General features: G+C 52.5%; 1 protein-coding gene across 3 annotated transcripts; it reads right to left on the bottom strand.

The window, feature by feature from the left end:
* Positions 1 to 250: 250 nt before the first annotated feature.
* On the bottom strand, positions 251 to 24,597 carry PLEKHM2 (pleckstrin homology and RUN domain containing M2). Of its 3 annotated transcripts, XM_083876918.1 has the most exons (20): positions 24,462 to 24,594; positions 14,097 to 14,203; positions 13,836 to 13,945; positions 12,655 to 12,754; positions 12,081 to 12,168; positions 11,428 to 11,614; positions 9,149 to 9,208; positions 7,088 to 7,316; positions 5,311 to 6,060; positions 5,120 to 5,189; positions 4,949 to 5,039; positions 4,609 to 4,673; positions 4,190 to 4,278; positions 3,475 to 3,607; positions 3,204 to 3,394; positions 2,866 to 2,931; positions 2,241 to 2,400; positions 1,846 to 2,025; positions 1,646 to 1,762; positions 251 to 1,313 (listed from the first exon to the last, which is right to left on the bottom strand). In XM_083876918.1, the coding sequence occupies exons 1-20, from the start codon at positions 24,519 to 24,521 to the stop codon at positions 1,176 to 1,178; spliced, it is 2,991 nt and encodes a 996-aa protein (XP_083733044.1). In that variant the 5' UTR covers positions 24,522 to 24,594; the 3' UTR covers positions 251 to 1,175. The 3 variants fall into 3 exon arrangements, with proteins under 3 accessions (XP_083733044.1, XP_083733045.1, XP_083733046.1); XM_083876919.1 differs by lacking the exon at positions 9,149 to 9,208 and having other exon boundaries at positions 24,462 to 24,593; XM_083876920.1 differs by lacking the exons at positions 251 to 1,313; positions 1,646 to 1,762; positions 1,846 to 2,025 and having other exon boundaries at positions 2,237 to 2,339; positions 24,462 to 24,597.
* Positions 24,598 to 27,294: the final 2,697 nt, after the last annotated feature.

Here is a 27,294-nt window from a genome sequence, read left to right as displayed (position 1 = left end):
TAAGCAAGGACAAAGCATGAAGACTCTGTCCTGATGGGTAATTCCTAGTTGAAGCCACAAACATGTCCCACCACAGGGTTAACGCTGCTGTGGTTCAGGGAGGAGCTGGAGGCGCACGTCCTCCCCTCTCTTAATCCAAATACCCCTTCTCTCTGCCCCAGAGCTATTCCAAAGGCTCCAAAGTGACGGCAGGAGCAGCAGCCCCCTGGTGGCAGAATCTGGCGTAAGGGCCAAGGCTGAGTTACCAAGGTCTATTTATTTGGGGTGGGGGGAAAGGAAGCAGATGTATGTACATATACATTCAGTCACATACGTTTCCTCCCAGAAAAAGGCCCCGTGAACGTATATTACATGAGAGGGTCTCCAGGTTATTATTATTATTAATAATATTATTTAAAAGCTGGGGTTGTTCCCCCAAGTGCTCGTTGTGGAGCGCAAGTGGCGATGGGTCCTTGCTGGCCTCGGATGCAGTGAGCTGAGGAGATGGGGACATGCTTGGTGGCAGCCATATGACAATGTCCCTCAGGACACCTGAAGAACATGGGACTCCATCTCTTCTCCCCCAGTGCACAGGGTCAGCATTCAAACCACAAATCGGCTATTGAGATCTCCTAAAACCATGTTTACAGCCAAATATTTAGCTCTGGTCCTTCTTCCTTAGCCTCAAATCTCCTGGACAGGCTGAGAGTGGTTCAGTGGTGTCCAGAGGCCCCGGGCAAGGTCTCCAGGAGAAGGAGGCAGAGTGGGGCCATCCTCAGTGATTTATGAGCAACAAAACATGCACAGTAGTGATTGAATGTTCCCGCCTTGCCCTGATCCTGTTCAAAAATGAACAAGTCCTCACTCCTGCTCCCCATCAGAACAGGGATGCTTGTCCCAGTCCATCCTGCACCTGCCCTCTCCCTCACTACTACTGGGATATATTATTCTGTGAAAGGCAAATTATTTGCCCCGTGGCAGCTGGACAAGGAGGAAGGCGCAGGTAGTGAAGGGTCTGGCTCCTCCCCAAATCATGCTGAATGTCCCTGGCTCAGTGGAGAGCGTGGGGTCCACACTGCAGGCACAGCCCTGGTGGAGACCAAGCAATGGCAGGAGGGTTTGGAGTGCCAGTTGGCCAAATACAGGCCCTGATCCCCAAAAATGGGCCCCTGTGAGCTGTCCTCCCCTGGCCATGATTAACACCAGGGGTCCCGCTCAGCCCGTCCCCGGCAGAGGCTGTCGCTGCGCTGCCAGGCGCTGTTGATGAGGCTCTGGGCATCCTCACATTTCTTCTTCACAGCAGCATCCAGAATGGTCTTGTGCTGGAGATCGACCTGAAACACAGGTGTGGGGTGTCAGAAAGGGAACAGACAGCAGTCATTTCTCCCTCTCACTGTAAAACCACCTCCACGTGGGAAAGTTGCCTGTGTCATAGATATGGTGACAGCGGGGCTGACCCACATTCCTCCCACTCCCCTTGCCAGCACTGGATGCTCATGGCTTGTCTTGCGAGGCTTTAAATCCACATCCTGTGATTATATGGACCCAGAGGAGCTCCCCAGCTCTCCTGCCCTTTGTGGGAAAGCTGGGTTCCCCCTACAGAGACAAATTCATCCATCTGCTCTCCCTCACTCGATGAGAGTGTAAGACAGCCCCACATGCTCACCTGGTAGATGTTCCTCCATGCAGCATTCAGTGCTGACAGGAACCTCTCCAGTTCCGTAGTGCAACTAAAATAAAGAACCCAGGGGGGCAGGAACTCCTTGCTGTCCTGGGCAAACTCCTAAACACCAGGGGAGAGGCCAGGTGTCAGCACTGGGTGCTCACCCAGCCCCAGGCCAGCGAATCCCAAGGCCCTGTTCTCACCAGGACACAGTACTCCTTGCTGGCCTCTGTGGAGATGGCCGTGACATCAGTCAGCTCTGCAGTGCCGAGCGAGCGGAAGAAACTGGTCTGACAGTCCTCATGGCATGTGAAAGCCTTCTCGTCCGTCAGCACCAGGCAGCAGGGAACGCATGGCGTCGGGGCAACACCCTGGGGGATCACCTGTGTGGGGTAGAGAAGGAGTGGTAAAACCTAGTATGATGGAGCCCCATCTCTTTGGGGTGCATGTGTTTTCCTGTGGGGAAACCTTCCTGGTGCAGGATAAAGGTGTCTGCTCCATCCTGCCAGACATTCCTGCTCCCTTCGGCAGCACCAAAGGGGCTCTGGGCAAGGGAGGGGGCTGAAGCACCCACACCTGGGGCCTGTCCCCCGCTCACCCCTTTGGAGACAGCCTGGCAGAAGTACTGCATCCAATCTGCCATGTCCTCCTCATTCTCGGCGCTCAGCTCCAGGGAGGGCCGGTCTGTCAGGATCACCTGGAAGGAGTGGGGCCGGTCGGTGGTGTTGGAACGTCGGCATCCACCGCACTGCTCACCACTGGGAGAGAGGGGGAGGATGGAGATAAGTGGGATGGATGAGCTAGCATGAGCCTGAAAACAGCCTCCGACTGCCCTCCCTGGGCAGCACCTCACTCCTGTTCCCAACAAACACTCATTTCCCATCTGTGACATCCCCTGGGATTGCTCAAAGGACCATCTCCAGGCTTTTCACATTGCAGGAGAGCTGGAGTTGAGCACAGTGGGTCTTCCAGCAAGGCTCTTGGAGGGATGCATCACCCTTCAGAAGCCAAGGCCCCATCCAAGGAAGGAAATAAGCCCAATTTCAGTGGCATGCACTGGAGCCAAAACAAATGGGCACCTGTCCCCAGGCAGGAGCAGCCGGGATTCTTGTGGCATGGACCAGGTCATGATCCAGCCTGGAATCCCTCCTTGGACATCCCAAGTAGCTCCTGCTTCTCAGATCCCTATTGAGTCTGGGTGTCATGTTCTACCAGCCACTTACCCCATGTTGATGGAGAGCAAAGGGGTGACGTCTGTCCGATCTGGGTACTGGTACAATATCCCGTTGCTGCCATTTGGGAAGATGAGAGAGCGGGTAACTGGAGTCAGCTCAGCTCTGGTTTCCCCTGCCTTTGGTCCCACAGCCACCCACTCACACAGCCCTGTGAGATCACATTCCTGCTGCTGGGCACCCACGAATGGTGGCTTTGGCCACCAAACCAGTGGCTTGGCCCCTTTAGGTAGCACCTCCCAAGCAGCTCTTGGGCAGCAAACTGCTCCCAGCACTTCTCTCAAGAGCCTTGTGTGACCCCAGCCCTGACCCACTGCCCCACTGCCCACCTAAGCACCACGAAGCAGGGCTTCCACTGCTCCTTGCCCAGGTAGGAGGTCCCTGCCTTGTAGTGCAGGATGCCATCCTTGGTGATGGCGTTTTCCGCAGAGGAGTAGCTGCTGCTGGCAGGTCCCAGCGCCTCATCCATGGGGTCTTCCCAGTGAACGAGGCCATAGAAACGCACAACCACGTTGCAGGCCTGTAAGAACCAGGAGAAGTCAAGGGAGTCTCCTGTGAGCCTTCGTTACCTGCAGTGATGATGGTGATATCCAAACTCACCTCACACTTGGACTCCTGTGCCACAAACTTGGCAAGTGCCAGTTTCTCCATGGTGGCATCTGTGAGGATACTGGGATAAGGGGGCTCCCGGCACCCTTTGATCATGGCTGACTTCAAGGAGACGAGGAAGAACCTGAAAGGGTGGCAGAGATCTCTGAGAAGGCTGGGGCAAACAGGCCCTCATCTCCCTCATACACTCTGGTGCCCTAGGGGCTCCCCTTAACCATAGGTCTCTGGTCTTCCAGACCAAAGAGTCGCAAAATGAACCTACAGACCAAAGATGTTTAGAGGTTGCAAAGTCTGAACTCCAGAAAGGAGACTGGTGACACTGGGAGGTGGTCATTCATCCCAGCCCAGATTCCAGTATGACCTGAGCTGCCAGCACACACAGAGACATGGGGACATGCCTTGGAACTCAAGAGCTCACCCCTACTCATGCCAAGTGACACAAGTGACACGTGGTCTGCCTTGCCCAGAGCCCCAAAGCTCAGACTGAGGGATGGGGTGACAGTTTATCCAGGGAAGATACTAAGATACTTTGGTTGTATCCATGCCTGAGGCATTTCCAGCGGTCAGCTGGGTTCAGCCAGTGGCATCAAACCAACCCCCAAACTCCTCACAGGTGGCAGGACTGTCATGAAGGGCTGTCTCTGGAGTCTCCCACTGTCCCCCAGTCCAATAATTCCAGAATTCCATGCGCCAGTTCCCCACTCACTCGGTGAGAGCCACGTCAGCAGTGTCAAGCAGGAACTGCTTCCTCCGGTTGGTGCACACCAGGGTCACTGTCTGCTGATCCAGCCCAACCTGTGCCACACAGCAATGCTTAGGGAAGCCAGGCAAGGGATGAGGGGCAACAGAGCAGGGCTGACCAGGCTTCTGGCACCAGGGAGAGGGTCAGTGGTCACTCCGCTGCCCATGCAAAGACGTGAGCAAGAGAGGCACCCACAGAGGTGGCACTGGAAGGGGCATCACTGCCAACTCTCCCAGTTTCAAAGGTTAAATGCCCAGAACACTCCCCAAGGACTCAAACACATCCCACTGTGATGCTCCTGACATCTTCACCCCTGGACAGGCGAGAACTGACCCCCCACTCGCCTCTGGCTCCCCTGGGCTGCCCACCCTGGCTGGGCTCACCGAGATGTAATCCAGCTCGTTGTAGGACACAGCCTCCTCCACCATGTACGGCTTCTCCGCTGCCCCTGGCACAGACACAGAGAGCCACATGAAGGGGGGCACAGGACCCCCTCTGCAGCAGCAGTGATGCACCTGCAAACTGAGCCATGTCCCAGGCAGCACGGAGCCACGGGACACGTGTCCTGGGGCTCCTGGGGGATCAGTCAATCTGAGCTCCCTACTGTGACCATGGGACTCAAGGAAACTGGCTGTGACAGCAATGATGGCCTAATCCATGGACAAGCCATGGATGGAGCCTCCTTCCCTGCCACTGAGCCCAGAAGCTGTCGGGATGAGATACCTTTCCGGATCAGGTACACGTAGCAATCTGTCAGCAGGACATAGATCAGCTGCAGGTTCCCTTCCATGTGCCCTGTGCTCATTCGGATCATCTGCATGGAAAGAAAGGAGCTCTCAGGCCTGGGCTGATGCAGGCACAGAGCTGATCTTTGAACTGATGGAGACCCCTTACCCTGAACAACTGCTCCTCATTCTCCCGGAAGACGTGGATCATCAGCAGGAGGAGATGGTTGTTATCCACCCTGCAGAGAGAGACAGCAGAGGGTGGACATGGATGTGAGGCTAGGTGAGTCCAGGAAGGCATTCTCTTGAGCTTAAGATTGTTTTGAAAATGCTTTCCCTGCTGAGCAAACCCATCCTCACCTGAACTCGGAGGGATGGGTCAGCTCTGAGGGGCTGCCCTGCCCTTCCTCCACCCCAGAGTCCTCAGCGCTGCTCAGGGAGGGGCTGGGCTGCTCCTTCTTGGGCTCACAGAGAGCATGCGGCTTGGTGGTTTCTGTCTGGCTAGTTTGAGGTTCATTACTTGCCCTTTCAGACTCCTCTACTGCCCCAACTGCTTCTCCCTCTCTGCTTTCTTCTTCAGGAGCCTCAGGGCTACCAGAAACATATGGCGGTTGGCCAGGCCCTGGAGGGTCATGGTGGCCACCACCTGGTGCAGCAGCGTTTGGACTCTCAACGGTAAATCGGTAGAAGTCCATGGGGGCTGAAATCCCCTCGCTAAAGTCGCCAGAGGATGATCCATCTGGGGTCTCCCCTGGCGTGCCAGTCCGAAAGGGCTGCCCAGGGGGTTCCAGGCTGCCATGCCAGCCCCTGGGGTCCAGCTGCCCATTGAGCCTGTCCATGACCTTGCTCAGGGGCTGTCCCACGCTCTCCATGGATGTGTCCTTCATCTCAGGGATGCGCAGGGCCAGAGGGCCAAGGGCAGCGCGCTCCCCACTCTCCTCTGGCCTGCCCGGGGCAGTGGGGTCCCCGTCCCTCAGCGGCTCCTCCCTGTCACTGAGCCTGTTGATGCTGGTGTCCCCGCTGGCCTCTGGTGCTGCAGGTGCCAGGCTGTTCACCGCCTCCTCAGGCTTAATCTTCTTCTTCTTGCCTGTCTTTTTCTTCCTGGCTAACCTGTGAGAGAGGAGAATGTCACCCACTGTGCCTGTTTAGATTCTGCAATACGCACAGGGGTCCAACCCTTTCCCAACGACATTCCTTTGCAATTTTCCCTATTGCAGAGAAATCCTTCTATCAAGAACATCACTCAGTGTGCAGCCATGCAACCCCATCTCTGTGCCAGTTTTCATGAGACAAGCTATGGACACTTTTTCCTATCTATCCCAAAAAGAAGTGTCACTACTAACACAGCACCTTGGGCTTTCTTTCAGCTGTAAAGAGATCATAAACAGTTGTGGAGCTGAAGTGATGTGGGAGAAATCCCTGGCTGAGATCAAGGAGCTGGGGAGGGAGGAGGTTTCTAGAGGTGGGAATGCTGTGTCCCCACGTGCCAGAAGAGGGAGATGCAGGTTGGAGCACACTGGGATGTGCTGCGGAAGTGTTCTGGCACCCACAGCACCCAAACTGCTGCCAGGTCACCCCTGCTTGGGAAGTGAGCTCTGTGCTCCCCTTCCCTGTGTCTCCCATGTGGGCTCATGTGTAAAACCCAGCTCCTCTGCTCCTTCCCTAGGAAAACCGAGCATGAGAACGAAGCACAGCCCTGCTGGGCCAGTTTGAGGAGTTCCCATCGCTGGGTGTGGGCAGACAGAGCCTTGAGCTCTTTGTCTGGATTAAGTGCTCTGAGGGAGCGTTTGGGGATCTCACTGTCCAGGAGCTCTGCAGAGGCATCTCCTGCAACAGGGTTAGCCACAGCTCACTGGCATACAGGAGAAGGGACGGGATGGGAGAGAAGATCCAAGTGCCAGAGCTCCTGCAAAGCTGCCACCAGTTGGAGAGAGCTCCAAATAAACCCTCATGGATTACTCTGAGCCCTCTGACATACACACTGGCAGGGAAAGGGGGTGATGTGGAATCAGCCCAAGGGACTCAGCCCATGGGGCTGAATAAAGGCTGCAGCACAGAGATCATCCTCACTGGGACAGAAGAGGTGGCACATCCTCAATGGCTGCCACCCCTTCCGAGGCCAGCACTCTGTCCCTACCTGATGACCTCCAGCTCTGTGCAGCTCTCAGACTGGTCCGTTCCTTCAGGGGTGGCATCTGCCTTGTCCCGGGAAGCCGTGTGCACTGGCGTGGTGTCGGCAGAGGACTCAGCCTTGTCTTCATTGAAGGGGTTGTGGCGTTGCGTGGGGCTCCTCGCCACGGCCCTGCTGCTGTTGGCCTCCGAGGCAGTGGAGTGCGGGCAGCTGAGCGTGTCCGTCAGGTCCCCGTCTGCAGGGACAAGGTGGGAAGAGCAGATCAGCTGGCTTGGGCTCCTGGATGGAGCCAGATCAAGCCAAGCTGCACGCTGGGGGCACCATGTGGGCACCAGGCCACTGGCAGTGCCAGCAGCTCCTAGCGAGGAGGGACAGGGAGGCCAGCATGAGACCCTGCACCCGCTCTGCAGTTCAGGGAACGCCTGAACACAACACCTCAGTTGCCCAGGAGCTAGCAGCTGGATGGATGAGCAGAGGTGGTGTCTGTGGGAAGTGTCTGAGGGGTCCTGGGGCCATTTCTCCTGAGCACGGTGACAGCGAGCAACGAGGTTGCCACTTCTCCCTGCCATGGGGCTGTGGGAAGGTGCTTGCTCAGCTGGAAGGGCAGACACAGAGCCAGCCCATGGAGCAGCCATCCTGACGGAGTTGGCTGCTCTCCTCTGCTCACATGAGACACATATTGTGGGGCTGGAGAGGGGACACAGCATTTACAGGAGTCTGAGGACAGCAGGTAGCACAGACAGGGAGGAGCACAAACAGCTGGGCCCATGTTAGTCTTCAGAGGGAAAAAGAGCAGTGGAGAAGGGCTGCAAGAGTCATGCTCAGACTATTATTATCCATTATCCATTCAAAATCATGGTTAAAGGGAAGTTATCCATGTCCTTCTCTTCTCCAGAACCATTCCTGGTCTAGTGGAAGGTGTCCCTACCCATGACAAGGGATTGGAATGAGATGTCCTTTAAGGTCCCTTCCAACCCAAACCATTCTATGATTCCTTTCCACAGCCAGCTAAAAAGACCCTTTGGGAAGAGAATCACAGCCCTGGCAAGACTGATTAAGGGTGTAGGATTTGAGGAGAGAAATGAAACCTCTTGTAAAACTCTAAGCCAGACGGTTTGTGCTGGATGATTCCAAAATGCCACTTTGTTCCCACTGAAAAAGCTGCCCCAGAGCAGGGAGAGTGTGAGCTCTACAAGGGAATTCAGTTAGGTTCTAAATCCTCAAATCCACAGGGATTTGCCTTCCCCCAACACCCCCACTGGGCTATTGGCTGCACTTTGGGTTTGGAAATGTGGTTGTACCCTCCAGGGACAGGTTAAACCACCTCTGTGACATCCCCGTGTGTGGGGTAAGAAGGAAGGTAAGAGGGAACGCGTTAGAGCCCAAGAGCAATCCACATGGAATTCAAGTAGATTTGCCCAAATATTCCGCAAATATTCAGGTTCCATCCAGCTCCATCAGACTCCATCCAGCTTTGAGCTGCAAAGGGGAGCTGCTGAGTGTGGGGGTGAAGCAGAGAGGATGCTGCTCCGGTGGAGGATACACACAGGGGCTGCATGTGGAAGAAGAACAAATTCCTTTAAACTGGGCAAGTGCTCTTGGCCATAAAGGCCAGAGGTAGCTGGTAAGTGGGTTTAAAAAGTGCTAAAATCAATAAAAATAAGAAATGTAGTGACCCAAACTGAGCACAGCCATGTGCTGGATATTGTGGCTTTATGGGAGAAGTTTTGACTCAGGACAGGATGATCCAGAGAAAACAAAACCACCCGAATTAATCTCTGCAAAATGCCCAAAATTAAAGGGAGCAGAATTAGTTCAGCTGTTTTCCAGGGCTTTCAGGAAACCTGTGATGGTGGATCAATTTTTCAATCAACACCCCGTGTGCTTTACCCCAAAGAGGAAATACGTGGCATGAGGGCAGCTGACACATCCCACATTTTGGGCCTGTACAGAATTCCATCAGGGCAGTTGGTTGTTAAAGAAACAAACATGGGAACATGCAGCAAGCTCAGGGGGCAGCAATGCAGAGAGAAAACCAAAGTGCTGTAAGAGATGAGTGTGTCCCACCTTCCCAGTCTCTGCTGGGCATGGTCTGCATTGCTGGAAAGACATCTCCAAAATCATAATCTACAAAAATGAGGGATAAAACTCAGGATTAGAAATACAGGCAGTAGGGAGGGAAGTGGGGAGAGGGGAGAGTGTGATGGGGATTTGGGGAGGGAGATGGGAATGGGAAGAAACAAAACAATCATCCACTGGTATCTGAAACACATGAGAAAACAAGGAATGTGGATGTGAATGGAAACCAGAGGCACTAATGGTTGTTCCTTCTGGAACAACCACTGTTACGGGAGCTACAAAGTGACCAGGGAAGGGTGAAGGCCCCATTATTCAAGCTGCTGGGAAACTAAGCCAGATAAACAGTGTCACCTAGGGCTTGATCCTCTCTGGCAATCAATTTAATCTCTCTGTGCCTTAGTTTCCCCACTTCACACTTACCTCCCACAGATACTGTGATGTTTGACTCATGAATGTTTGCAAAGCCAGGGATCTGATTAAAGGGAAAAACTTGTCCTCTGATCCTACAATCCCCAGTTCCACCTACACTCTCAGGGTAGAGACATGCTCCTGTTGAAATGATGAGCAGGGTAATAGCTACAGGGTAAAGTTAAACTCCTCCACACCAGAGGAGCAGCAGCAATTCCTGCCCTCCTGGGTGCTGGTCCAGCATTTCTACATCAGCACCAAACCCCTCTGTGCATGGGAGACTGAGACACACAGCCTGGACACATGGAATAGGCTGAGATGATGCCAAACCCAAAATCCATCTCCAAAATCTCCTGGATCTCTACTCCAAAGCCCTCTTTTCTCCAGCATTAAGAAACCATCCACCAGAAGGCTGGGAACATCTAGTGACAGGGGCAGGCAGGAGATGTCTGACACAAGACATGCTATGCTGAGGGAGAAGTAGGAATACAAACCCAGGGATACAGCACAAGAGCTGCTTATGCCAGTCCTCTGGGGACAGAGAACTTTCTTCCTGTGTTTTTTATTTCTAGGCTCCTCATGCTGTCTCCCGCTTCCCTGGGATGCTAGAGATGTGGCATGAGCAAGTCCCTAAAATCAAACCCTTTCTTGAGTGCAGATGTGGTGAGCCCAAACCAGTGCTGTGCTTCCAAGTCCTTTGTTAAAACAACACTAATGCCCATCCCAGGCTGCTCCTTCTCAGCATCTCTAATACCTACAGGTTCTGTCTCGTTCATAAAAGGCAACTGGTGATCCTTGTCTTAAGGAAACCCATCTCTGTGTGGGCTCAGTCCCAAATTCCCTGCATCCATCTAACAGTTCATTCCATTCCAATTCTATTCCAGAATCTCCTTTGCCCAAACAGACACAAAAAACAGAACAGGGCCAATGCATTTTGGATTAGGAACAGCATTAGCAGAGGTGCTGCTTCATGTGAACGTGGTGGGTGCAGGACAGGAGCTCCCTGCTCTGGCTGCAGCAGATTCATGGGGCAGACACAAGGTACATGTCTGCCCAGTTCATCAGGAAGAACATCTAGCCTCTCTGAAGGGATAAGAGGGTGAGTAGGACAATTTATCAGGCTCCTCATGATGTATCAAGAGGAAAAACCAACACCTCTGAGACCACTGGCTGTCTTTCTCCCAGACTGCAGACACAGAGAAGACTCTGGAAACTACTCCTCACTAGGGCTAGCATGTGGGTCTCTGGACTGCGAAACAAACAAAACCTCCCCTGCAGCCCTGTGTCCCTGCTGACCTGGAAGTCACATTCAGATACAAGCATGGGCTTCACTCTGTGGGGAGATTCCTCCAGTTCTTGCTAAACCCCTAGGATGGGAATGTGGCCTGGGGTGCCTGCAGGGAATGTCCTTCTCTCCCAGTCTGAGGCATAGAATCAGCACAGAATGGTTTGTCTTGGGAAGGACCTTAAAGCTGACCTAATTCTACCCCTTGCCATGGGCAGGGACACCTTCCACCATCCCATGTTGCTCCAAGCCCTGTCCAACATGGCCTTGGACACTTCCATAGATAGGGAAGCCACAGCTTCTCTGGGCAAACTGTGCCAGGGCCTCACCACCCTCACAGGGAAGAGTTTCTTCTTAACACCTGATCTAAATCTCCCATCTTTTAGTTTAAAACTCTTAATTTAAACCCACTCCGCCCTGTCCTGTCTCTCAAGGATGTAAGACAGGAGAGACTCCCAGCCTAGCGGCTGGGTCTCTTGCTTTGGTCTTTTTCAGTCTAAAATCTACTGCTTTATCTGAAGGGGATGTGAGAATAACACAGCCCTGCCCACACTGTCCCCCAAAACCCACTGACCCTCACTGGATGGAGCAATGGCACTGTCGTCCCATTCCAGGTTGGTGGAGGTGACAGAGTTGAAGGAGTTGAGGGAGAGGCTGTCGGAGCCGTGCACAGAGCTGGGCAGGCGCTCCTCAAAGTCCAGCAGGTACTGAGGCTTGTAGTAATCGGGCATGTACGGGGCCAGGTCCAGGTATGGAGCATCCTGCAGGGCAGGGAATGCGGTGAGGGTCAGGCTCCAGTCACTGTTACTGGCACAGCTTCAGGAAATGCCACTCCGCCAAAACAGTGGGACTGTCCCCTGAAGGTCCCTTCTCAGTGCCCATCTCAGAGGAAACTCAGCAGTTTTACCAAAGGTTATCCAGTAGGTTTGTGTTTTCTGGAGGGGTACCAGGGGTTTGTGCCAGTACTTGCAGAGCTCAGCTCCTTTATCCCCATCAATCTGCCCTGCAGCTGCCTTGTTCCTCCTCCAAACAGTGAAGAACTGAGCAACAGGAATAAATCCCATTGTTGGATCTCCAAAGACCTAAGAGTCTTTCCCATAATCATCAGGGTCACATTTTCAGCTGAAGGACCACCCTGGACCAAGTGGTGGGATCTGTCCCACCCTGGACTTCCCCTGCTCCACATTCCCACTCTCCCAGAGCTGGGAGAACAGATCAAACACTCACCAGGTCCAAGTCAAAGCGGATGAACTCCAGTCCAGACACCAGTGTTAAGAACAAGGTCAGATGATCATGACTGCAGACCAGGGCATTCCTGCCACAGAGAGGAACAAAACAGCTTTACAGATGTGGGAAAGAGGAGGAGCAGCTACAAGGGCCCTTCTGTTTCTTTGGGGCTGTCTCTGAGCTGCCACAGATTGACCCTGGAGCTGGCAACCCACTCCTTGCCTCCATGGGCAGCCACTACATGCTGTCCCCAAACTGAGCTACAGCCACATATCCAGATGTCCAGAAAAGCTGGGTGCCTGGACAGGAGCTCAGCAGCTCTCTGGAAATAATGGAAAAATATAAAGAGGACTGCAGAGCAAAAGCAGGAACTAGGAGAAATGCTTGCAGGGCCTCATAGAGATAAGAAGATAGTAGGTGCAAATCTAGGACCTTTAAATTAACCACGTAAATCCCACAAGGAAAAAAATCAAGCCCTGATCAACTGCTTGTCCCTCACTAGCAAATTCAGGCTCGCTTCTAACAAGGAGGGATGTCAAACGTTGCCCAAAGGAGAAGGAGCTGAGATACTCACTTGACATAGTACTTGTGCAGCAGGCTGAGGTTCTCCTGGAACAGTCTCAAGTAGCTCTCCAAGGAATTTTCGTTGAGGGCAAGGTAGAGCCAGGCCCGGCCTGGAAACAGAGTAGAGAGAGATTTATCTGGAAACACCTGAGAAGTGACGCAAGCCTAGAAAGAGTCACAAATCAGATAATTCGTATTATTTGAGGTGAGAGACTATGAGGAAAATCTGGGGGGAGGGGGGAGGGGCAAATGCCAGTGAGAGATTCATGATTTGGAGTAAAATTGGTGAGAGATAGGTGAAGAAGTAGCCACACAACTGTGTCTCTCCAGCAAGATGGGAACCCTGCCAGAAATGCCAGGAGAGGCAGGAGGAGAATTGCTGTGAATCAGCCCAAGTGAGATTTGATGCAAATTCTGGTGCAGAGGGAGGTGACAGAAGAGTCTGTGCTCAGCTCTGCTCTCACCAGTACAGGCCCAAGACATGGCATGTGTTTGGATAAGCAGGCACAGAGGATCTGGGCCTGCTCCTGTGTCAAAAGTGGCCTTGATGGTCCCAAATATCTGCTATGGACAACTTGGAGCAGGGAAAATGCAGAATCGTGCACATGGCTGCTACAGCAAGATGTGGGGTGAGAAGGGATGCTCCCCTCTGCCAGGAACTCTTCTCGAGGCCACAGCCCTGCAGGACTCCAATCCTTCCCAAGTGCTACCCCTCTGCCAGGAGCTTTTCCTGAGGCCAAGGCCCCACAGCACTCTCATCTGTCTGGAACCCTTCCTTGAGGGCACAGTCCCTTGGGTTTTAGGGCAGCAGAAGCTGTGCTACACCTCAGCACCTGACCCTGAGGCACAGTGCCATTATTTCCAGAGACCTCGTGGTCATGGCAGGACTCCCACCTCCTCGGAACAGGCTGCCCAGGGAAGTGGTGGAATCACCATCCCTGGAAATATTCAAACTATGTGTGGATGTGGGAGTTGGGGACATGGTTTAGTGGTGGATATGGCAGTGCTGGGCTAACGATAGGACTTGATGATCTTAGAGGTCCTTTCCAACTTTAATGATTCTGCGGTTCCTTTGCCTGTGACCTGGATTCCAATGGCTCCCTCAATCCACCAGCAGCCCCAATCCTCAGCACAACATGGGCCTCCCCAGGTGTCCCCACACCCAGAGCTGGGGACACTGTGAACACTCACTGCGTCCTAGGTTGGTGGCCACATGCTGCAGCACTTCGATCTGTTTGATGGCTTCCCGGCGTGTGAAGTGAACCACCAGCACCCAGTACCCCGAGGAAAGATCTTGCAGTCTGGAGGAAGAAAAATCCCAAAGGAAAATTAAGCAAAAGTTTCATTATTTCCACCCCAATCCCCGCCTAGATGTTTTCCCCATGCTGAGGTTCCACACTAGGCTTTTTCCATGGGGAAAAGCAGCATCCCAAAGGTGGGCTCCAGGCTCACCCATAGAGCAGAGCATGGTCCAGGTGTTCACAGAGCCGCTGCAGGACCTTGTCATGGTTTCTGATTGCTGGTGTCTCATCTTCACAGGCAGCAAAGTAGCTCTGCAGCTGCAAAAAAAAAAAAAAAAAAGAAATGGGATGGCTGGAATGCCCTTCTCCAGCCCACGAGGAGCAGGTGGAGGTGCCAAAACACTCATATCCAGCATTAAACAGTTTTTTGTGATCTCTCAGCTTGCTAAACCCTGTTGTAGGTTTTACTTATGGGGTGTAGCCAATGGTTTTGAGAGAACCCTAAAGGCAGTAACTACAGGGAGAACCTTGCCCAGTGTCCCCACATCTCACAGTCCAGCAGTGCCATGGTGGCTGCACAACCAAGTTCCCCAATGGTGAGCAGGCTCTTCTCTCCCAGCCAACACTGCAGTGGGGTCTGGTGGTTCCTCTCCAGCCACCACAAAGTGGTTCAGAGTAGAAATAAACCCCACCCCTGCTCTGTTTCTGGCTCTAACATGGATGAGGCCTCTCCTTGGTTTTGCTAGAAATCCTAGAAATCCCCTTGCACCCAAATCCTATATCCCTTCCCAGCTGACCCACAGGCCTCCTCCTGCCCCCAGAGCTTACGGATCTATTTAGGTCCTGTCTCACACATCCTCGGCATCCAGGCAGGGAGATTACTCTCCCAGGATGTAATCTCAGCCAGACAGGCCATGGCTGTTTGCTGGCAATAAGCAAGAACAGCTCAGCTGAGCCACAACAATATTGTAGACAATATATATATTATTTTAGTAACCTGACGTGTCTTTGCCAAACCTCATCAGACGATAGATGTGTAAAACCCAAAAACTTAACATTATTGTGCTTGTCAAGTCTGACCTGTCCCCCAAAACAGGCTTCTCCTCCAGAATTATTACTACAGAAGCTCCTTTTGGAAAAATCGTCCAGTCTTGATGTGAAGTTACCCAGGGGTGAGAGAACACCTCATGGTCCCTGGGAACTGATCCCAACAACACTCTTAAAAGTATGAACATATTGAGCTCCAACACTCTCCTGGCCTGAAGACCTTGAATACCTCTGGAGCTCTTAGGTAAGATGGGAGAGCCAGGCGTGTTCCTGCATGGAGCCGGTCCCAGCCCTTACATGAGAAAAAACTGCTAAGCCTGGAGAATTGCAGCCTGAGCTCCCTTGTCCGATGGCACAGCCCTACTCTGCTTGTCCCTGTCCCAGCAGGTGAATCCCCCGGGGAAGCGATACACAACGAGGTGGTTTTGCAGAGGCACCTATGGGTGTTCTGAAGATCCACAGGCCCTTTCACAACACCCTCATGAGACCTGGAGCATTTCAGCTCAACAGCTCCTACCCATTTCTGGGAGGAAGCTTCTTCACAAGATTCCCACTATTCATAGGCTGCCCAGACTGAAGCAGAGAGGAAAATAACCTAAAATCCCACTATTTAAGAAAACTTTCAGGAGGTACTTGCAGCCAGTGTTTGAAGCTGCAGCAAGGACACCAGAGGACAAAACAAACACATAATTTAGAGCCATACCCCTTGGGTGACAGATAGATGGAGTCGTGGGGATGATCTCCAAGAGCTGGAGCTCACTAAAATGTCCCATTTTTGGGAAAATTGAGGCAAAAGCAAAGATCTCACAGGATATGAGCCAGCACTTGAAGGCAGAAATTCTCAACTTGTCCTAACCAGGCTGTGGGCTCTGCAGGGAGCTGGGGCACCCTTGGAAGGGGTTCTGGGTGTTTTGGCAGGCTCTGTGCTGGACTGGGGAAATGGAGCTGTGAGGGAGAGCTGGGGGGAACAAGAATAAATCAGGCATTTTGTTAGTTCATCAACAAAAAAAAGGAGACATAGCCTGGGGAGGTCAGTTTAGAGGGAACTTGGAGCCTATCTGTGCTTCTGTGTATCTCCTCTGACCAGAGGAATTCCTCGTGACAGAGACACTCCAAGCCTGGGCAGCTAAAGAGATGAGGAAATAGAAGTACTTCCTCTTTTTTCTTTCTTCCTTCCCCCCCAAATAACTCAGAACTTCGTCATGCTCCTCCTGTAGCCAGTGCATAGCCCCTATCCCTCTCCATGGATCAACTGACTCCCATCATCCAAGGGTGCAAACTATTAGCAAATGGTGGCTGTCTCCATCTAAAAAATGGATTTCTCTTCCTTGGAAAAACCCAATCTTCTCCCCGGAAGGGGTTTAGGTTTTGAAGGGCTCGTTCTATGTTACACCAAGAGTTGCTGTCCCTTTTAGCTGCTCTGCAAGGAGCACTGAGCCTCCTGCTCTGCACAGACCAGCTCCCTCTGCATCCCCCTTCCTGGGGAGGCTCCTGGAAAACATGGCCCCCTGGCCATATCCAGAGCAAACCTACCCCAAAAGGCTCAACTCCGTCCCTGTGGCACATCAGGGGCCAGAGAATGAGCTGGTGTGACTGTGCTTTGCTCAGAGTCATGGGGTCAGACCAGCCCAGTGGGTGTGAAATGTGCACTCAGCAGTCTGGGATTGGGATTCTGGCGCTTTGTCTTTTAGGAGCTGTGGGTCACAGGGAAGCCACAATGGCTCACTCCCACTGAGATGAACCACCACGTCCCCATAAGGTGCTGCACCCAGGGATGGTGCCATTCACAGCATCCCTCCAAAATAAACACAGCCACAGGCTTCCAGCGCCCAGCCAAGGGCAGGCACGGCTCACTGGAGCACAATTCCCAAAAGAGATCAGCCAGATGAATTCCTGCCCAGCCACCCTTTCCAGGGAGAGAACAAGACACAGCAAGCCTTGGGATTTCCTGGGTGGAGTCATCCCTCCAGCCAGGGTGGGGAAAGACTTGCAAAAGCTGATGGGTAGGTGTTTCTGGCTTGAGAAGAAGGGTGAAGTCACATGGAGAAAAGTTAGGATGAAACAGCTTTCCCAATTGGGGAACAAAATCTAGCTGTGCCATTTTTCAAAGATCCAATGCCTAGCTGAAAATCTGTAGGAATTACGACCATGAGCAACATGAGAGATGATCCCGGCATCCACTCCTAAGCATGGTGATGGCAGGAGTGATGTGGCACTGCCCCAAAAACCGGCATTTTATAGAGTGTTTATATGGAGTCTCCTGTAAGTTGTTATAAAACACACACAGATAATTGAACCAGCCTCTCCCTCCACAGTCAGACCTGTCTCGGAGGTGGTGACCAAACTTCATGAGGCATCCACAAAGCAGCTCCCTGACACAGCTGGGCAGTGTGCCAGGCTGGAGCTGGAGAGATCAGGAAGGAGGGAAATGATTGGGCTAAAAATATTATTCCTGGGTTTTGGGGAGATGCTCTTCCCTTTGTCTCCTCTACGCCTCAAATCCAGAAGGAAGGGCTGAAGGCTGGCTTGGATGGAAGGCTCATGAGGGGCACGGCAATGCCTGGAGCCCTGACCCAGGGCTATTTATAGACACTCCTGTGGCCAAAATAAGCACTGCTGGCACGCAGAAGGCATCCCAGCCATCCATCCACCGGGACCACTCCACAGGCCCAAGCAGGTCTCAACGCCAGTGCTTGTGGGACAGAACCTGCTCAGGGAGAGGCCCACAACAGCCCAACCATGGGTTGAACACATCTGGGAGAGCCTGGAGCAGAAGGGTGTTTGTCCAACGGGATCAGAGACCTGGCTGGCACTCGCACCTTATCCCCACCGAGGAGGAGGATTTAATTGCTGTTTATCAATCACAAGTTCATTTTTCTAGCAGTGACACACCCCATCCCATGCTGGCGCACATGAGAGAGGCTCTTCCTTGCACAATTTTATACCCTATTAATTGCAGTGGTTCTCAATGAGTGTGAAGCTTTCCAGGCTGATCTGCAGAGCTCCTACATTCCAAGGGAAGCCAACAAATAATCAGAGATGTGTTCTGGAAAGCCCATTTCCAAACCTAATCATTCTTCTGGTGGCTTTGAAATCTGTTCGGTAATTCTAAAAGCTCGTTGGAATACTGAAATAGTCTCCTGACCTGTTCAGGGCTGGCCACAACCAACTGAGTCCACATCTCCCCTCTGTAAATCTGCCCTGCAGATGTTTCACCAGCAGCTTTCCAAAATCAGTTCCATTTCACTTGTTTTGCTTGGTATTTCCCTGGCAGGACAAATATAGTGAAAGAACAACAAACACCCTTTGCATTCCTCAGCTCCTTAACTGGGATGGGAGAGGGGAGAGGTGCTTCAAAACCCTCATTCCCACCCACAGCACATGGAGTAAGATGAGGGGTTTTCCCCAGCTGAAGAGCTCAGCACCCTCAGGAGCAATCTTGGAGCTCCAGGGAGCACAAGAAAGGGCAACTGACCTTGTCCCAAGCAATGACAGCTCAGTGCCAAGGGAAGACACAGTGGGAAGGGCCAGGACAGACACTACAGAACTGTCACTTTAACAACTGCTCAGGAAGTACAGACATTCAGTGGCAAATGGATAAAGACAAGGCTGAACTCTTGTGCCTGGAAAACTCCTAGTTTTCTGTATCATCCATAAAGGCAGGCTGAATGTCATGGCAGGGGCCCTAGTGTCTCTCTCATACACTTGTACAAGATAAAGGCCTAAAACTCCAGCTCTAGCTGGACATGTTGTATCTGTGACACTCCTTAAAAAACAGCGCTGGCCTCAGTGCCCACCTTCCCACTTTGTGCATCTCACCTGGATCTTGGGGCTTTTTCTTAAACAAACACACCACGCGCATTCAGAGCATCAGCACCTGGAAGGCACCACAAGTACCACTGGAGCAGCCTGGAGATGTGGAGAGACAGAAGCCTGAGACAGGTGAAGCTGAAACCCACAGTAAAATTGCTCCCTGCTGGAAACACTGAGCTTTGAAACATTCCCAATCCAATGCCAACAAGACTGTCACCTCCTAGGACACGTAAACTTCTCAGCTCACACCCCCCAAGGCTTTTCTGGGGCTTTCCTTCACCATTTCTAAGCAGCAAAACTTGCAGTAGCCTGGACCCATGTATGGCTCAGACAAAGCTAGGATTTTTTGCAGTGGGAATTTTTAGGGAGCATCCTGTTCCTCTGTCAGAGTGAGCAGAGCAGGGGCCGGGCTGCAGTGGAACAGGGTCCCTGAGCTAACCAAAGGCAGGTGGGAAGGTCACATGCTCAGTGTAACAGAAAAAAATTGATTTTATGGGGAAAAAAAACCAAGTCCAGTGGCAAACACACCAGAAGCAAGTGAAGTGCTGCTCTCCCAGGGAGCTGCTGCTCCCTCACATGTTGGGTATCGCGTGTCTGAGTTCCTCCCCACTGCCCAGGGCCTGTGCTTAATTCAGTTACACCTCTTCAACCAGTTCACCAGAAGTGGGGAAAGCTGAAATCACTCAACAGCCACCAAAATTGTGCAATCAGAGGCAGAGAGGCTTGGAGGCTTTCCTTTAGCTCCTTGGGAAAACCACAGCCAAATTCACTCTCCTAAACTGGCTGCTGTCCCAGCAAAACGTTTTGTGTTAGAGAGAGGAGAACAAATGGCATTTTTTAATTCCCAAAATGTTATCACAGCCTCGTTCACCCTCAGCTCCAGAGCTGATTTTGGGTGTTATGGAGGACAAACATCAGTTTAGGTACCTGCAGAACCCAATCTCCTTGAAATTGTGGATGACGAACGCTGAATCATCAGCAGACCTGTGGTGGTGTGAGGGTGACTACCAGAGTGGCTCCTCAATGGCAAGGCAGGGAAGTTTCCTGAACACTGGGATGAGGCAAGAGGAACTTCTAAAGAGATAAACCTTGAAATACTCAAGCAACACACAGCTGCGATGAGAGCAGAACTACAGCACCACAGAGACAAAGCCCTTGGATGCCCACCAAAACACATCTGTGGACTTGTTAAAAGCACCTGAGTGACCCCTGTGTCTTGTCTTCATGGATGACTCAGGAGCTCTATGAGATTGCTGCTACCTTCACCCACAGGCTTTTGGCAACTGGTAAACCTGGTAAACGTGGCAAAGGAATATGCAGGGCCAGCCTCTTAATGTGGTCCCTGCAGCAACAACAGATGTGGCCTGGGAAAGATGTGAGTGAATGAGAGGAAAGACCCTGGCAGAGATAAAATCCCTGTGGTTTTTGAGCCAGAGAGGTACCCCCCAAAAAAGGAGCAGAAGGCAAGAGACTGTTTGGCTGTTTTCACATATCCAGAGCTGCTGCCTCCATGTCACAGCAGCTGGGCTAAATAAATCCAGCCAAGCAGAGATGAGCACATTCCCTACATGATTTGAGTAGGGATGCTCCACTCCAGCACTCCTTGTTCCTCTCCAGGACACGGGGACACTAAGTCATGCCCAAAACAACCCTCCCTCACTGTGCAGGAGAAGCAGAGGTGTCACAAGGCAGAGCTCAGCAGCACAGGAGACTGCAAAGGCATTTCAAAGGTACAGGGCTAAAACCCCAACCTAAAGACAGCCAGCAAAGGCTCAGCATTAACTTGCTGTGAGGGCAGTGGAAACCTTCCCAAAGTCATGCAGAAACAGAGTAGAGCCAGAGCTTTTGGCAAGAGCTCCTGCAATGTCAGCAAAAACCACTGCTCCACCTGATTGACGTGCACCAAAGATCAGCTGCTCCACAGTTCATGGCAACGTGTGTCTTTCAAAGCCAACAGAACAGCCTGAAAAACAGAGAGGAGTCCCAAAATCTGGGATTCTAAGCTCTTTTCTGATTTTACATTCAGCTCCTGAAATTGTGAACAATAATACTGTTTAAGGACTTTGCATTTTCACCACCTAATCCCAGGTAGGAGAGCACTAAACCCTTTCTGAACCCAGGGAATATTCATAGAAACCTAAGAGAACATAAACACCAGCTTCATGGACTGGGGAACCTGTGACAGCTCCTGCCTACCAGGAGATGCTTGGCCAAGGATGAATTTGAAGTTGTTGGCATTTCTGGTATGTTTAGAGTCCACCTGGGCAGCACCAGGAAGCTGCTCTCATCCCACTGCCACCACACACAGCAGCATCTCCTAGAAGGAAATAAGCACGTGAGTGAACAAGAGCCTGCACCCCGAGCCATAACATGCCCATCCCTAGCCTTCTGTCCCAATAAAGCTCTAAATCTTCACAAAAAGCAAGGGTTAGGCATCAATTTGTGCAGTAATTTGAGCTGGAGCACAGCCCCCTTAGCAGAAGGAGAAATGAGTGGGAAAAGGGAAAATAAACGGTCACAAGATGGAAGTAACACTGTCCATGTGTGCAGAAAGCATCATCCTGTGAATTAATTTACAGCTCCCAGAGGCCAAGCTGTAGATGAGAAATCAAAATCATGGTCCCAATTCCCTTGGAACTGAAGTAGGGACCCAGCTGCCCAGTGCTGAGCTTTCCCAGCCTCACCTGAAGCCACCAAGAGCAGAAACCTCTTGACAGCTCTCTGCTTGGAGAAGTCTATTTTGTCTAAGGTGTTTTGCCTCACTTTTTTTCAGTGGAGGTCTGACTTCACACCTCCAACCTCACACCTCTGAAATCCACAGCAGAGGTACCATTGATCTCCCCCTGGTACCTGGGAACCACACAGAGAACCCCACAGGTTGGAATTAGCCTCTCTAAGCACATTTGCCACTTTTCCATCTGTGCTCCATCCCTTATGTCTTTCCAAGAAAATAAGAGAACCAGTCCTGTTCACTGAGGTTTGAGGGATTTGCTTGGAATCAAAGTATTTTTTTGCTGTGGATTTGTACAGAATTCACCCACTGCTTGTGCTGTGATCTCCCATCCCTAAAATCCAGCAGCACCCAGTAAAAACTGAAATCACAGCCAGGTACAGTCATAGCCCTGAGTGTCAAACCCTTCCCATGGCTGTGCTGCTGCTCCTCTCCTTTTCCATCTGAGGCTGCCAAGCACAGGGTGCTCTTCCCTGGGCAACTCCATGAAAATAAGGCATTGTTTCCTCCTCTTTGGGTCTGCAGCTGAGAAAAGAAAACCCCCACCATCACCATAGACACATCCAAATTCTCCATTCCACACCTGCACCGGTGTTGAAAGTAAGGAGTGAGCAACTCACACTGTAAGGAAGCTTTTAAATCAGAGGCAGGATGCTTGGAAAACTCCTCTAAGTCCCATGACACAATTCCAGTGCCAAGGAGTTACTCAAGATGAGGATGACAGAGAGTAGGATTTCCGAACACAAAGCCACTTGCTCCCTTAACCTAGTACTTTACTCTTGCCACTCACAGGGAAAAAGAGGATCAGGGATTTCAGGCTGAAGTGGGAGAGGTAAGCACTGGGAAAAATTAGCAGCTCCATAGCGATTTCCCTGAGGAAGGAGAACTGCATCCTGGGAGTAAAAAAGCAGGGTGGAATTTCACCATGGCCTGAGTTTGGTTTCACTGGGATGGTAGAAATTATTCCATCAGCCTGAAGTAGGCTCCTACACTTCCCTGAGTTTTGCTCTGAACAGGAATGAAGAGACAGGATTAGAAAATCCCAAAATTTTCACTCCTGGACCAAGACAGGAGTTGGCAGTGATTTGGGCAGGCCAAGGTGTGTTGGCAGAGTTGGAGCTGAAGAGTCCTCTTCAATCACAATAGTAATTAAAAAAACCAAATAAACATCATCTTGATTTTTTAGCATTTCCAAATGTGATCTTCCAAGGATTTTCTGAATGCAAATTATGTCAAATCAATCCTCTGTGGGAAGTTGTATTCCTTATATATACAGGGAAATTGAGGCAGGAGCATTGCAGAGCATTGTGACAGAGCTCAGAGCAGGCTGAACATCCACCAATTTCCAGATAGATATAAGATTATCCTTAATTTTTAGAGGACAAAAAGGCAATAGACCAGAGGTCAGGGATCCATGGAAGAAAAATGCTGGGAGAGGTTTGCACATCCATCCTACACCCTAGAGGCAGTGTCCAGCCATCCCTTTCTTAATAGCACCTGGAATTCACTTGTGCTGGTCTTCATAAAACAAGTTTTCATGGATGAATCTGAGTCAGGACACACTGCAGAGCACAGGAAAACTCCTATTCCATAAGGCAGAGGAAATGCAACAGCTGGAGAAACAACAGCAAGTCCAGATAGCCTTCCCCCAAAACTTGGGAAAAACACAAATGAAACTCCTGTTGCCTCCTCAAATGGAGCAGGGGCTCTTTTTCAAGGTTGGCTGGAGTTCATGTGTGTGCCAAACAAAAACTTCCAGCATATCCTTACAACTCACTCCTTTGGCCTTCCCAAAGATTCCAGGATCCTGTGCCTATCACAGTCCCCTCTGTGCCGGCTCACGGACGTGTCCACTCCCAAAGTGGGCTTTAAGGAACCCATCTCCCACAAGGAGAAAAGAGGGGCAAGGAGAAGGTGAGAGGACACGTATTCAGAGCCCTGTTTTGAGGGCACAGAGCAGGGCACAGGAATGAACCACACATCCCCTCTGTGCATGGGGAGAATGTCCCAGGTCCTGCCCCTCTATCCTGTGCCCCCCACAGGACATGCCTGCCTGAAAGGAGAAAACCTCTGGAAAGATGGTTTTAGGCCAGACTCCAAATCCTTCTTAAATAGAGCCCCAGGAAAAAGGGTCCCCCCCCAGTCCTGTCCTTTGAAAAGGGGAACCCTGGGCAGGAGAATCTCAGAATACCCCAACCAGCTAAGACAGAGGTGACCCTGGCAGTGTCCCTTTGGCAGGGTGAGTCCACACCTCAGATGTGCCACCCCCACCACCAGAAGGGCTGTGTCCAACCTCACACTCTCAGCACAGGGGGGCTCCAAGGACATCTCCAAAAGTGTCCACCTCTGGGAAAGGGGATGCTGGGTGGCCTTGACTTCACACTTCTGTCACAGAGCATCCCTGCTCTGGGTGTGGGGATCTGTAGGACTGTCCCCCAGCCCCACGCCTCAGGCAGGAGGTCCACAGGGACTTTTCAACCCTATATCCACGGCAGTGGTGTGTGTCTGGGGGGTCCCCAGGAGTGTCCCCCAGCCCTGCACCTCTGCAGACACGGTACCCACGGCCACCCCTGGGCAGAGGAGAGTCCCCAAGGCTGTCCCGGAGCTGTGCCCCAGGCCCACAGCCCCTCCTCAACCACAGGACAGTAAGGGGTCCCAGAGCTGTCCCCAGCACCAGCTGAGGGGAGGTCCCCATGGATGTCTCCAGGCCCAGAGCACTTGCAGAGTGCCACCCCCACAGCTGAGGGAGTGTCCTCCCAGCTGTCCCCAGACCCAGCACAGGGGGGTCCTCACCCGCACAAGGGGGTCCCCAGGGCTGTCCACAACACCGTCACCACAGCACAGCACCGGCCTAAACCCCGGTGTCCAGGGCCGTCCTAGGGATGTCCCCAACACCCACAGCTCCAGCTCGGGGATGTCTCCAGGCCTAGTCATTTCAGCACCGAGGGTCGGTGTCCGCAGCCCCCGCCGTGCTCCCGCTCCCACCTTCTTGACGGAGAGGGAGATGTTCTCCAGGATGCGGTCCTTCACCTCCGCCGGCTCCATGGCGCCTCCGCTCGCCACCGCCACCGCCGCCGCCGCCCGCCGCGCCCGCCCGGCGCAGGCCGAGCGCCGTCTCGCCCGCCGGGCCCGCTCCGTCCTGCCGTCTCCGTCCTGCCGGCTGCCCCGGCCGGCCCCGGGCTGGCGGCTCCGCGGCGCTCAGCGCGCCATAGCCGGACGCGGGGACGAGCCCGCCCCACGAGAGCACAGCGGAGCCCAGCCGCGGTGGGGCCCCGCTCCGCCGGGAACTGAGGTCACGGGAAAGGAGGGAGGGACGGAGGGAGAGAGCGAGCGGCGCTGCCCGCCCCGGGCCGGCAACAGGACCGCCCCGCCCGGGATGCCGGAACCAGCCCAGCGCAGCCGAACGGCCCCGAGCCGAGCCGAACGAGGCCGAGCAGAACCGAACAGGGACGGAAGGAGCCGAACGGAGCCCAACCCGGCCGAGCCCAGCTCGACCGACCAGAGCCGAGTGGAGCCGAACACAGCCCACCCCAAATGGCCCTTGCCGCCGTAGCGGCGGGACCCTCGTGACTCCGCAAGGAGACCGTGAGGGGAGATGGTGGTGGATCTCTCATGAGCCCCTGAGGGGAGATGGCGTTGGAGACAGTTGAGGAGGAGTAGAGGAGTGAGTAGATAGTGTGAGTTGAGGAGTCAGTAGATAGTGAGGGGACGCGAGGGGATGTGCCACTGTGGACAGTGAGGGAAAGTGGCACTGGGTCCCTCACAGCCCAGGGCTCATTGAGGGGACATGAGGAGATATGATGTTGAGGACAGTGAGAGCATGTAGGGATGTGGCACTGGCTCACTCACAGCCCTGGGAATAGTGAGGGGATGTGGGGAGAGATACCACTGGGGACACTGAGGGGCATGAGAGGAGATGGCCTTGAGTCTGTCATGGCCCTGACCTCAGTGAGGGGAGATGGCATTTGGGACTCCCATGACACGGTGAGGGGACACAAGAGAAGGTGGCATTGGTTCTCTCATAGCAAGGAGGGATGTGAGTGGGATAAGGGGCGATGGTGTTGGTTCCCTCACAGCCCAGGGGAACAGTGCTGTTGGGTGGACACACAGTGGGTTAGGGGACACGAGGGGGACACCAGCCACCCAGCTCTCTGAGCCAGGGCCCAGCCTGCAGCTTTGCTGCACTTTGGGTTGCTGGCCTCAAAGGAAATTATCAGTGGTGAGAGGGAAATGGAGGACCCATATGGCACTCCACCACCTTGGGCTCCAGCAGTGCTTCCTTAAGTTCTGCTCCAGCAACCTGAAATGGGGGATCCAGCTCTTTGTTGGGGTCCCTGTGCTGGGTGGCACCATGGATCCAAAAATGAGATTGTTCCAGCCTAAGCCTCCATTGGTGGGAACTTTTCCTCAAATACAAGTCCCACCTACCATCACAGGACAGAGACAGGAGTTGGTGAAAAGACTTATGATAAATAAAACCTGAGGCTAAGGTGAAGGATTGTGACTCGGGGCTGCCCTAGCACCTGCATCACCTGACCCTTGTAACTGAAAATGGAACTGAAAGTAAAAGCAATTAAAAAACATGAAAGCCAGCAGCTTCCAGGAGCACATTCCCTGCCATTCCCACTCCTTCCTCCATAAATAACCCGCTGGCAGGGAAGGAAAGGGCTGAGCAAGGGCTTGGATGGAAAAGGCTAAGCCTGCTCTTCCCCTGCAAGAATGGCCCAGTCAGTTTAACAGCTTTGGAAATGGGAAGGGAAGGGAAGGGAAGGGAAGGGAAGGGAAGGGAAGGGAAGGGAAGGGAAGGGAAGGGAAGGGAAGGGAAGGGTGTTTGGGTTAAAACTGAGCCAAACAAAAAAATTCGTTTCCCAGCTCCCCACCAGCCTCTGGAGAAGTAGAAACATTGCTTAAGGGTGATCCCAAGGATCAGAGCTTATCTTGTAGGGAGGAGGGTGACTCTCTCCGGCTGAACTGGGGCTGGGTGTGGAATGGAGCAAGTCCTGAGCCTGAAACACCCAAGCCTGATCCCAAACAAGTCACTGGAGAGACTAAAGTCAGCTGCTTGTAAAGCAGCCCAACAGATCCCACACACCAGTTTATTCTTTCTGGTGATTTTTAGGATTTAAAGAATAAAGTATAAGGCAAACGAGCCATACAGCACCAGCAGGTACAAGCACACATTTGCATTCCTCGTTGCTCTAGAGGCACCAGGTGCAGCATCTATATAATTCCATGGGGTTTAGAGTGAGCTTTAAGGTCCCTTCCAACCCAAATCACTCTGGGATTCTATGGCAGAACAGACTTCCTGGTGTCCTGCTGTTTTCCTGAATGTTTTGAATGCCCCAAATATTTGTTTCACTTCAAGTAAAACAAGTTGGTTATAATCCCTTAAAGCACCCACCACACAGTTATGGATTTACATGGAAAATTCCCCACTCCTAGCATTGAGACAGCTCCCATTCTCCTTAGAAAAGCTTGGGAGGATCCATCCCACTCCCACCACATGCTGGGTTGCTTCCTACCCTCTTCCCAAGAGATTTCTAACTCTGCTCAATATTTGCAACCCAAAGCTGGCATGGAGAACATAATCCCCAAGGAGAAGAGCCATCAGGCAACTTGTCACAGATGTAGAGTGAGGAAGGACAGAGTGAATCACCGAGGGGAATCAACTTCTGCAGCAAGGTGTGTTATGTGCAAGATACTCCCAAAATACCACCTCATGCAGTATAGTCATAAGGCACCTCAGTAATGCCAATGATTCAGGGGGAAATTAAAGAGGGACAAGAAACACTTCAGGAATTGCAGTATGGATTCCAGT

Source organism: Zosterops lateralis (assembly GCF_965231275.1).
Source record: "Zosterops lateralis genome assembly, chromosome: 22".
NCBI lineage: Eukaryota > Metazoa > Chordata > Aves > Passeriformes > Zosteropidae > Zosterops > Zosterops lateralis.
Note: the sequence above shows the minus strand (reverse complement) of the source record. Positions and strands in the feature narration are given on the sequence as shown.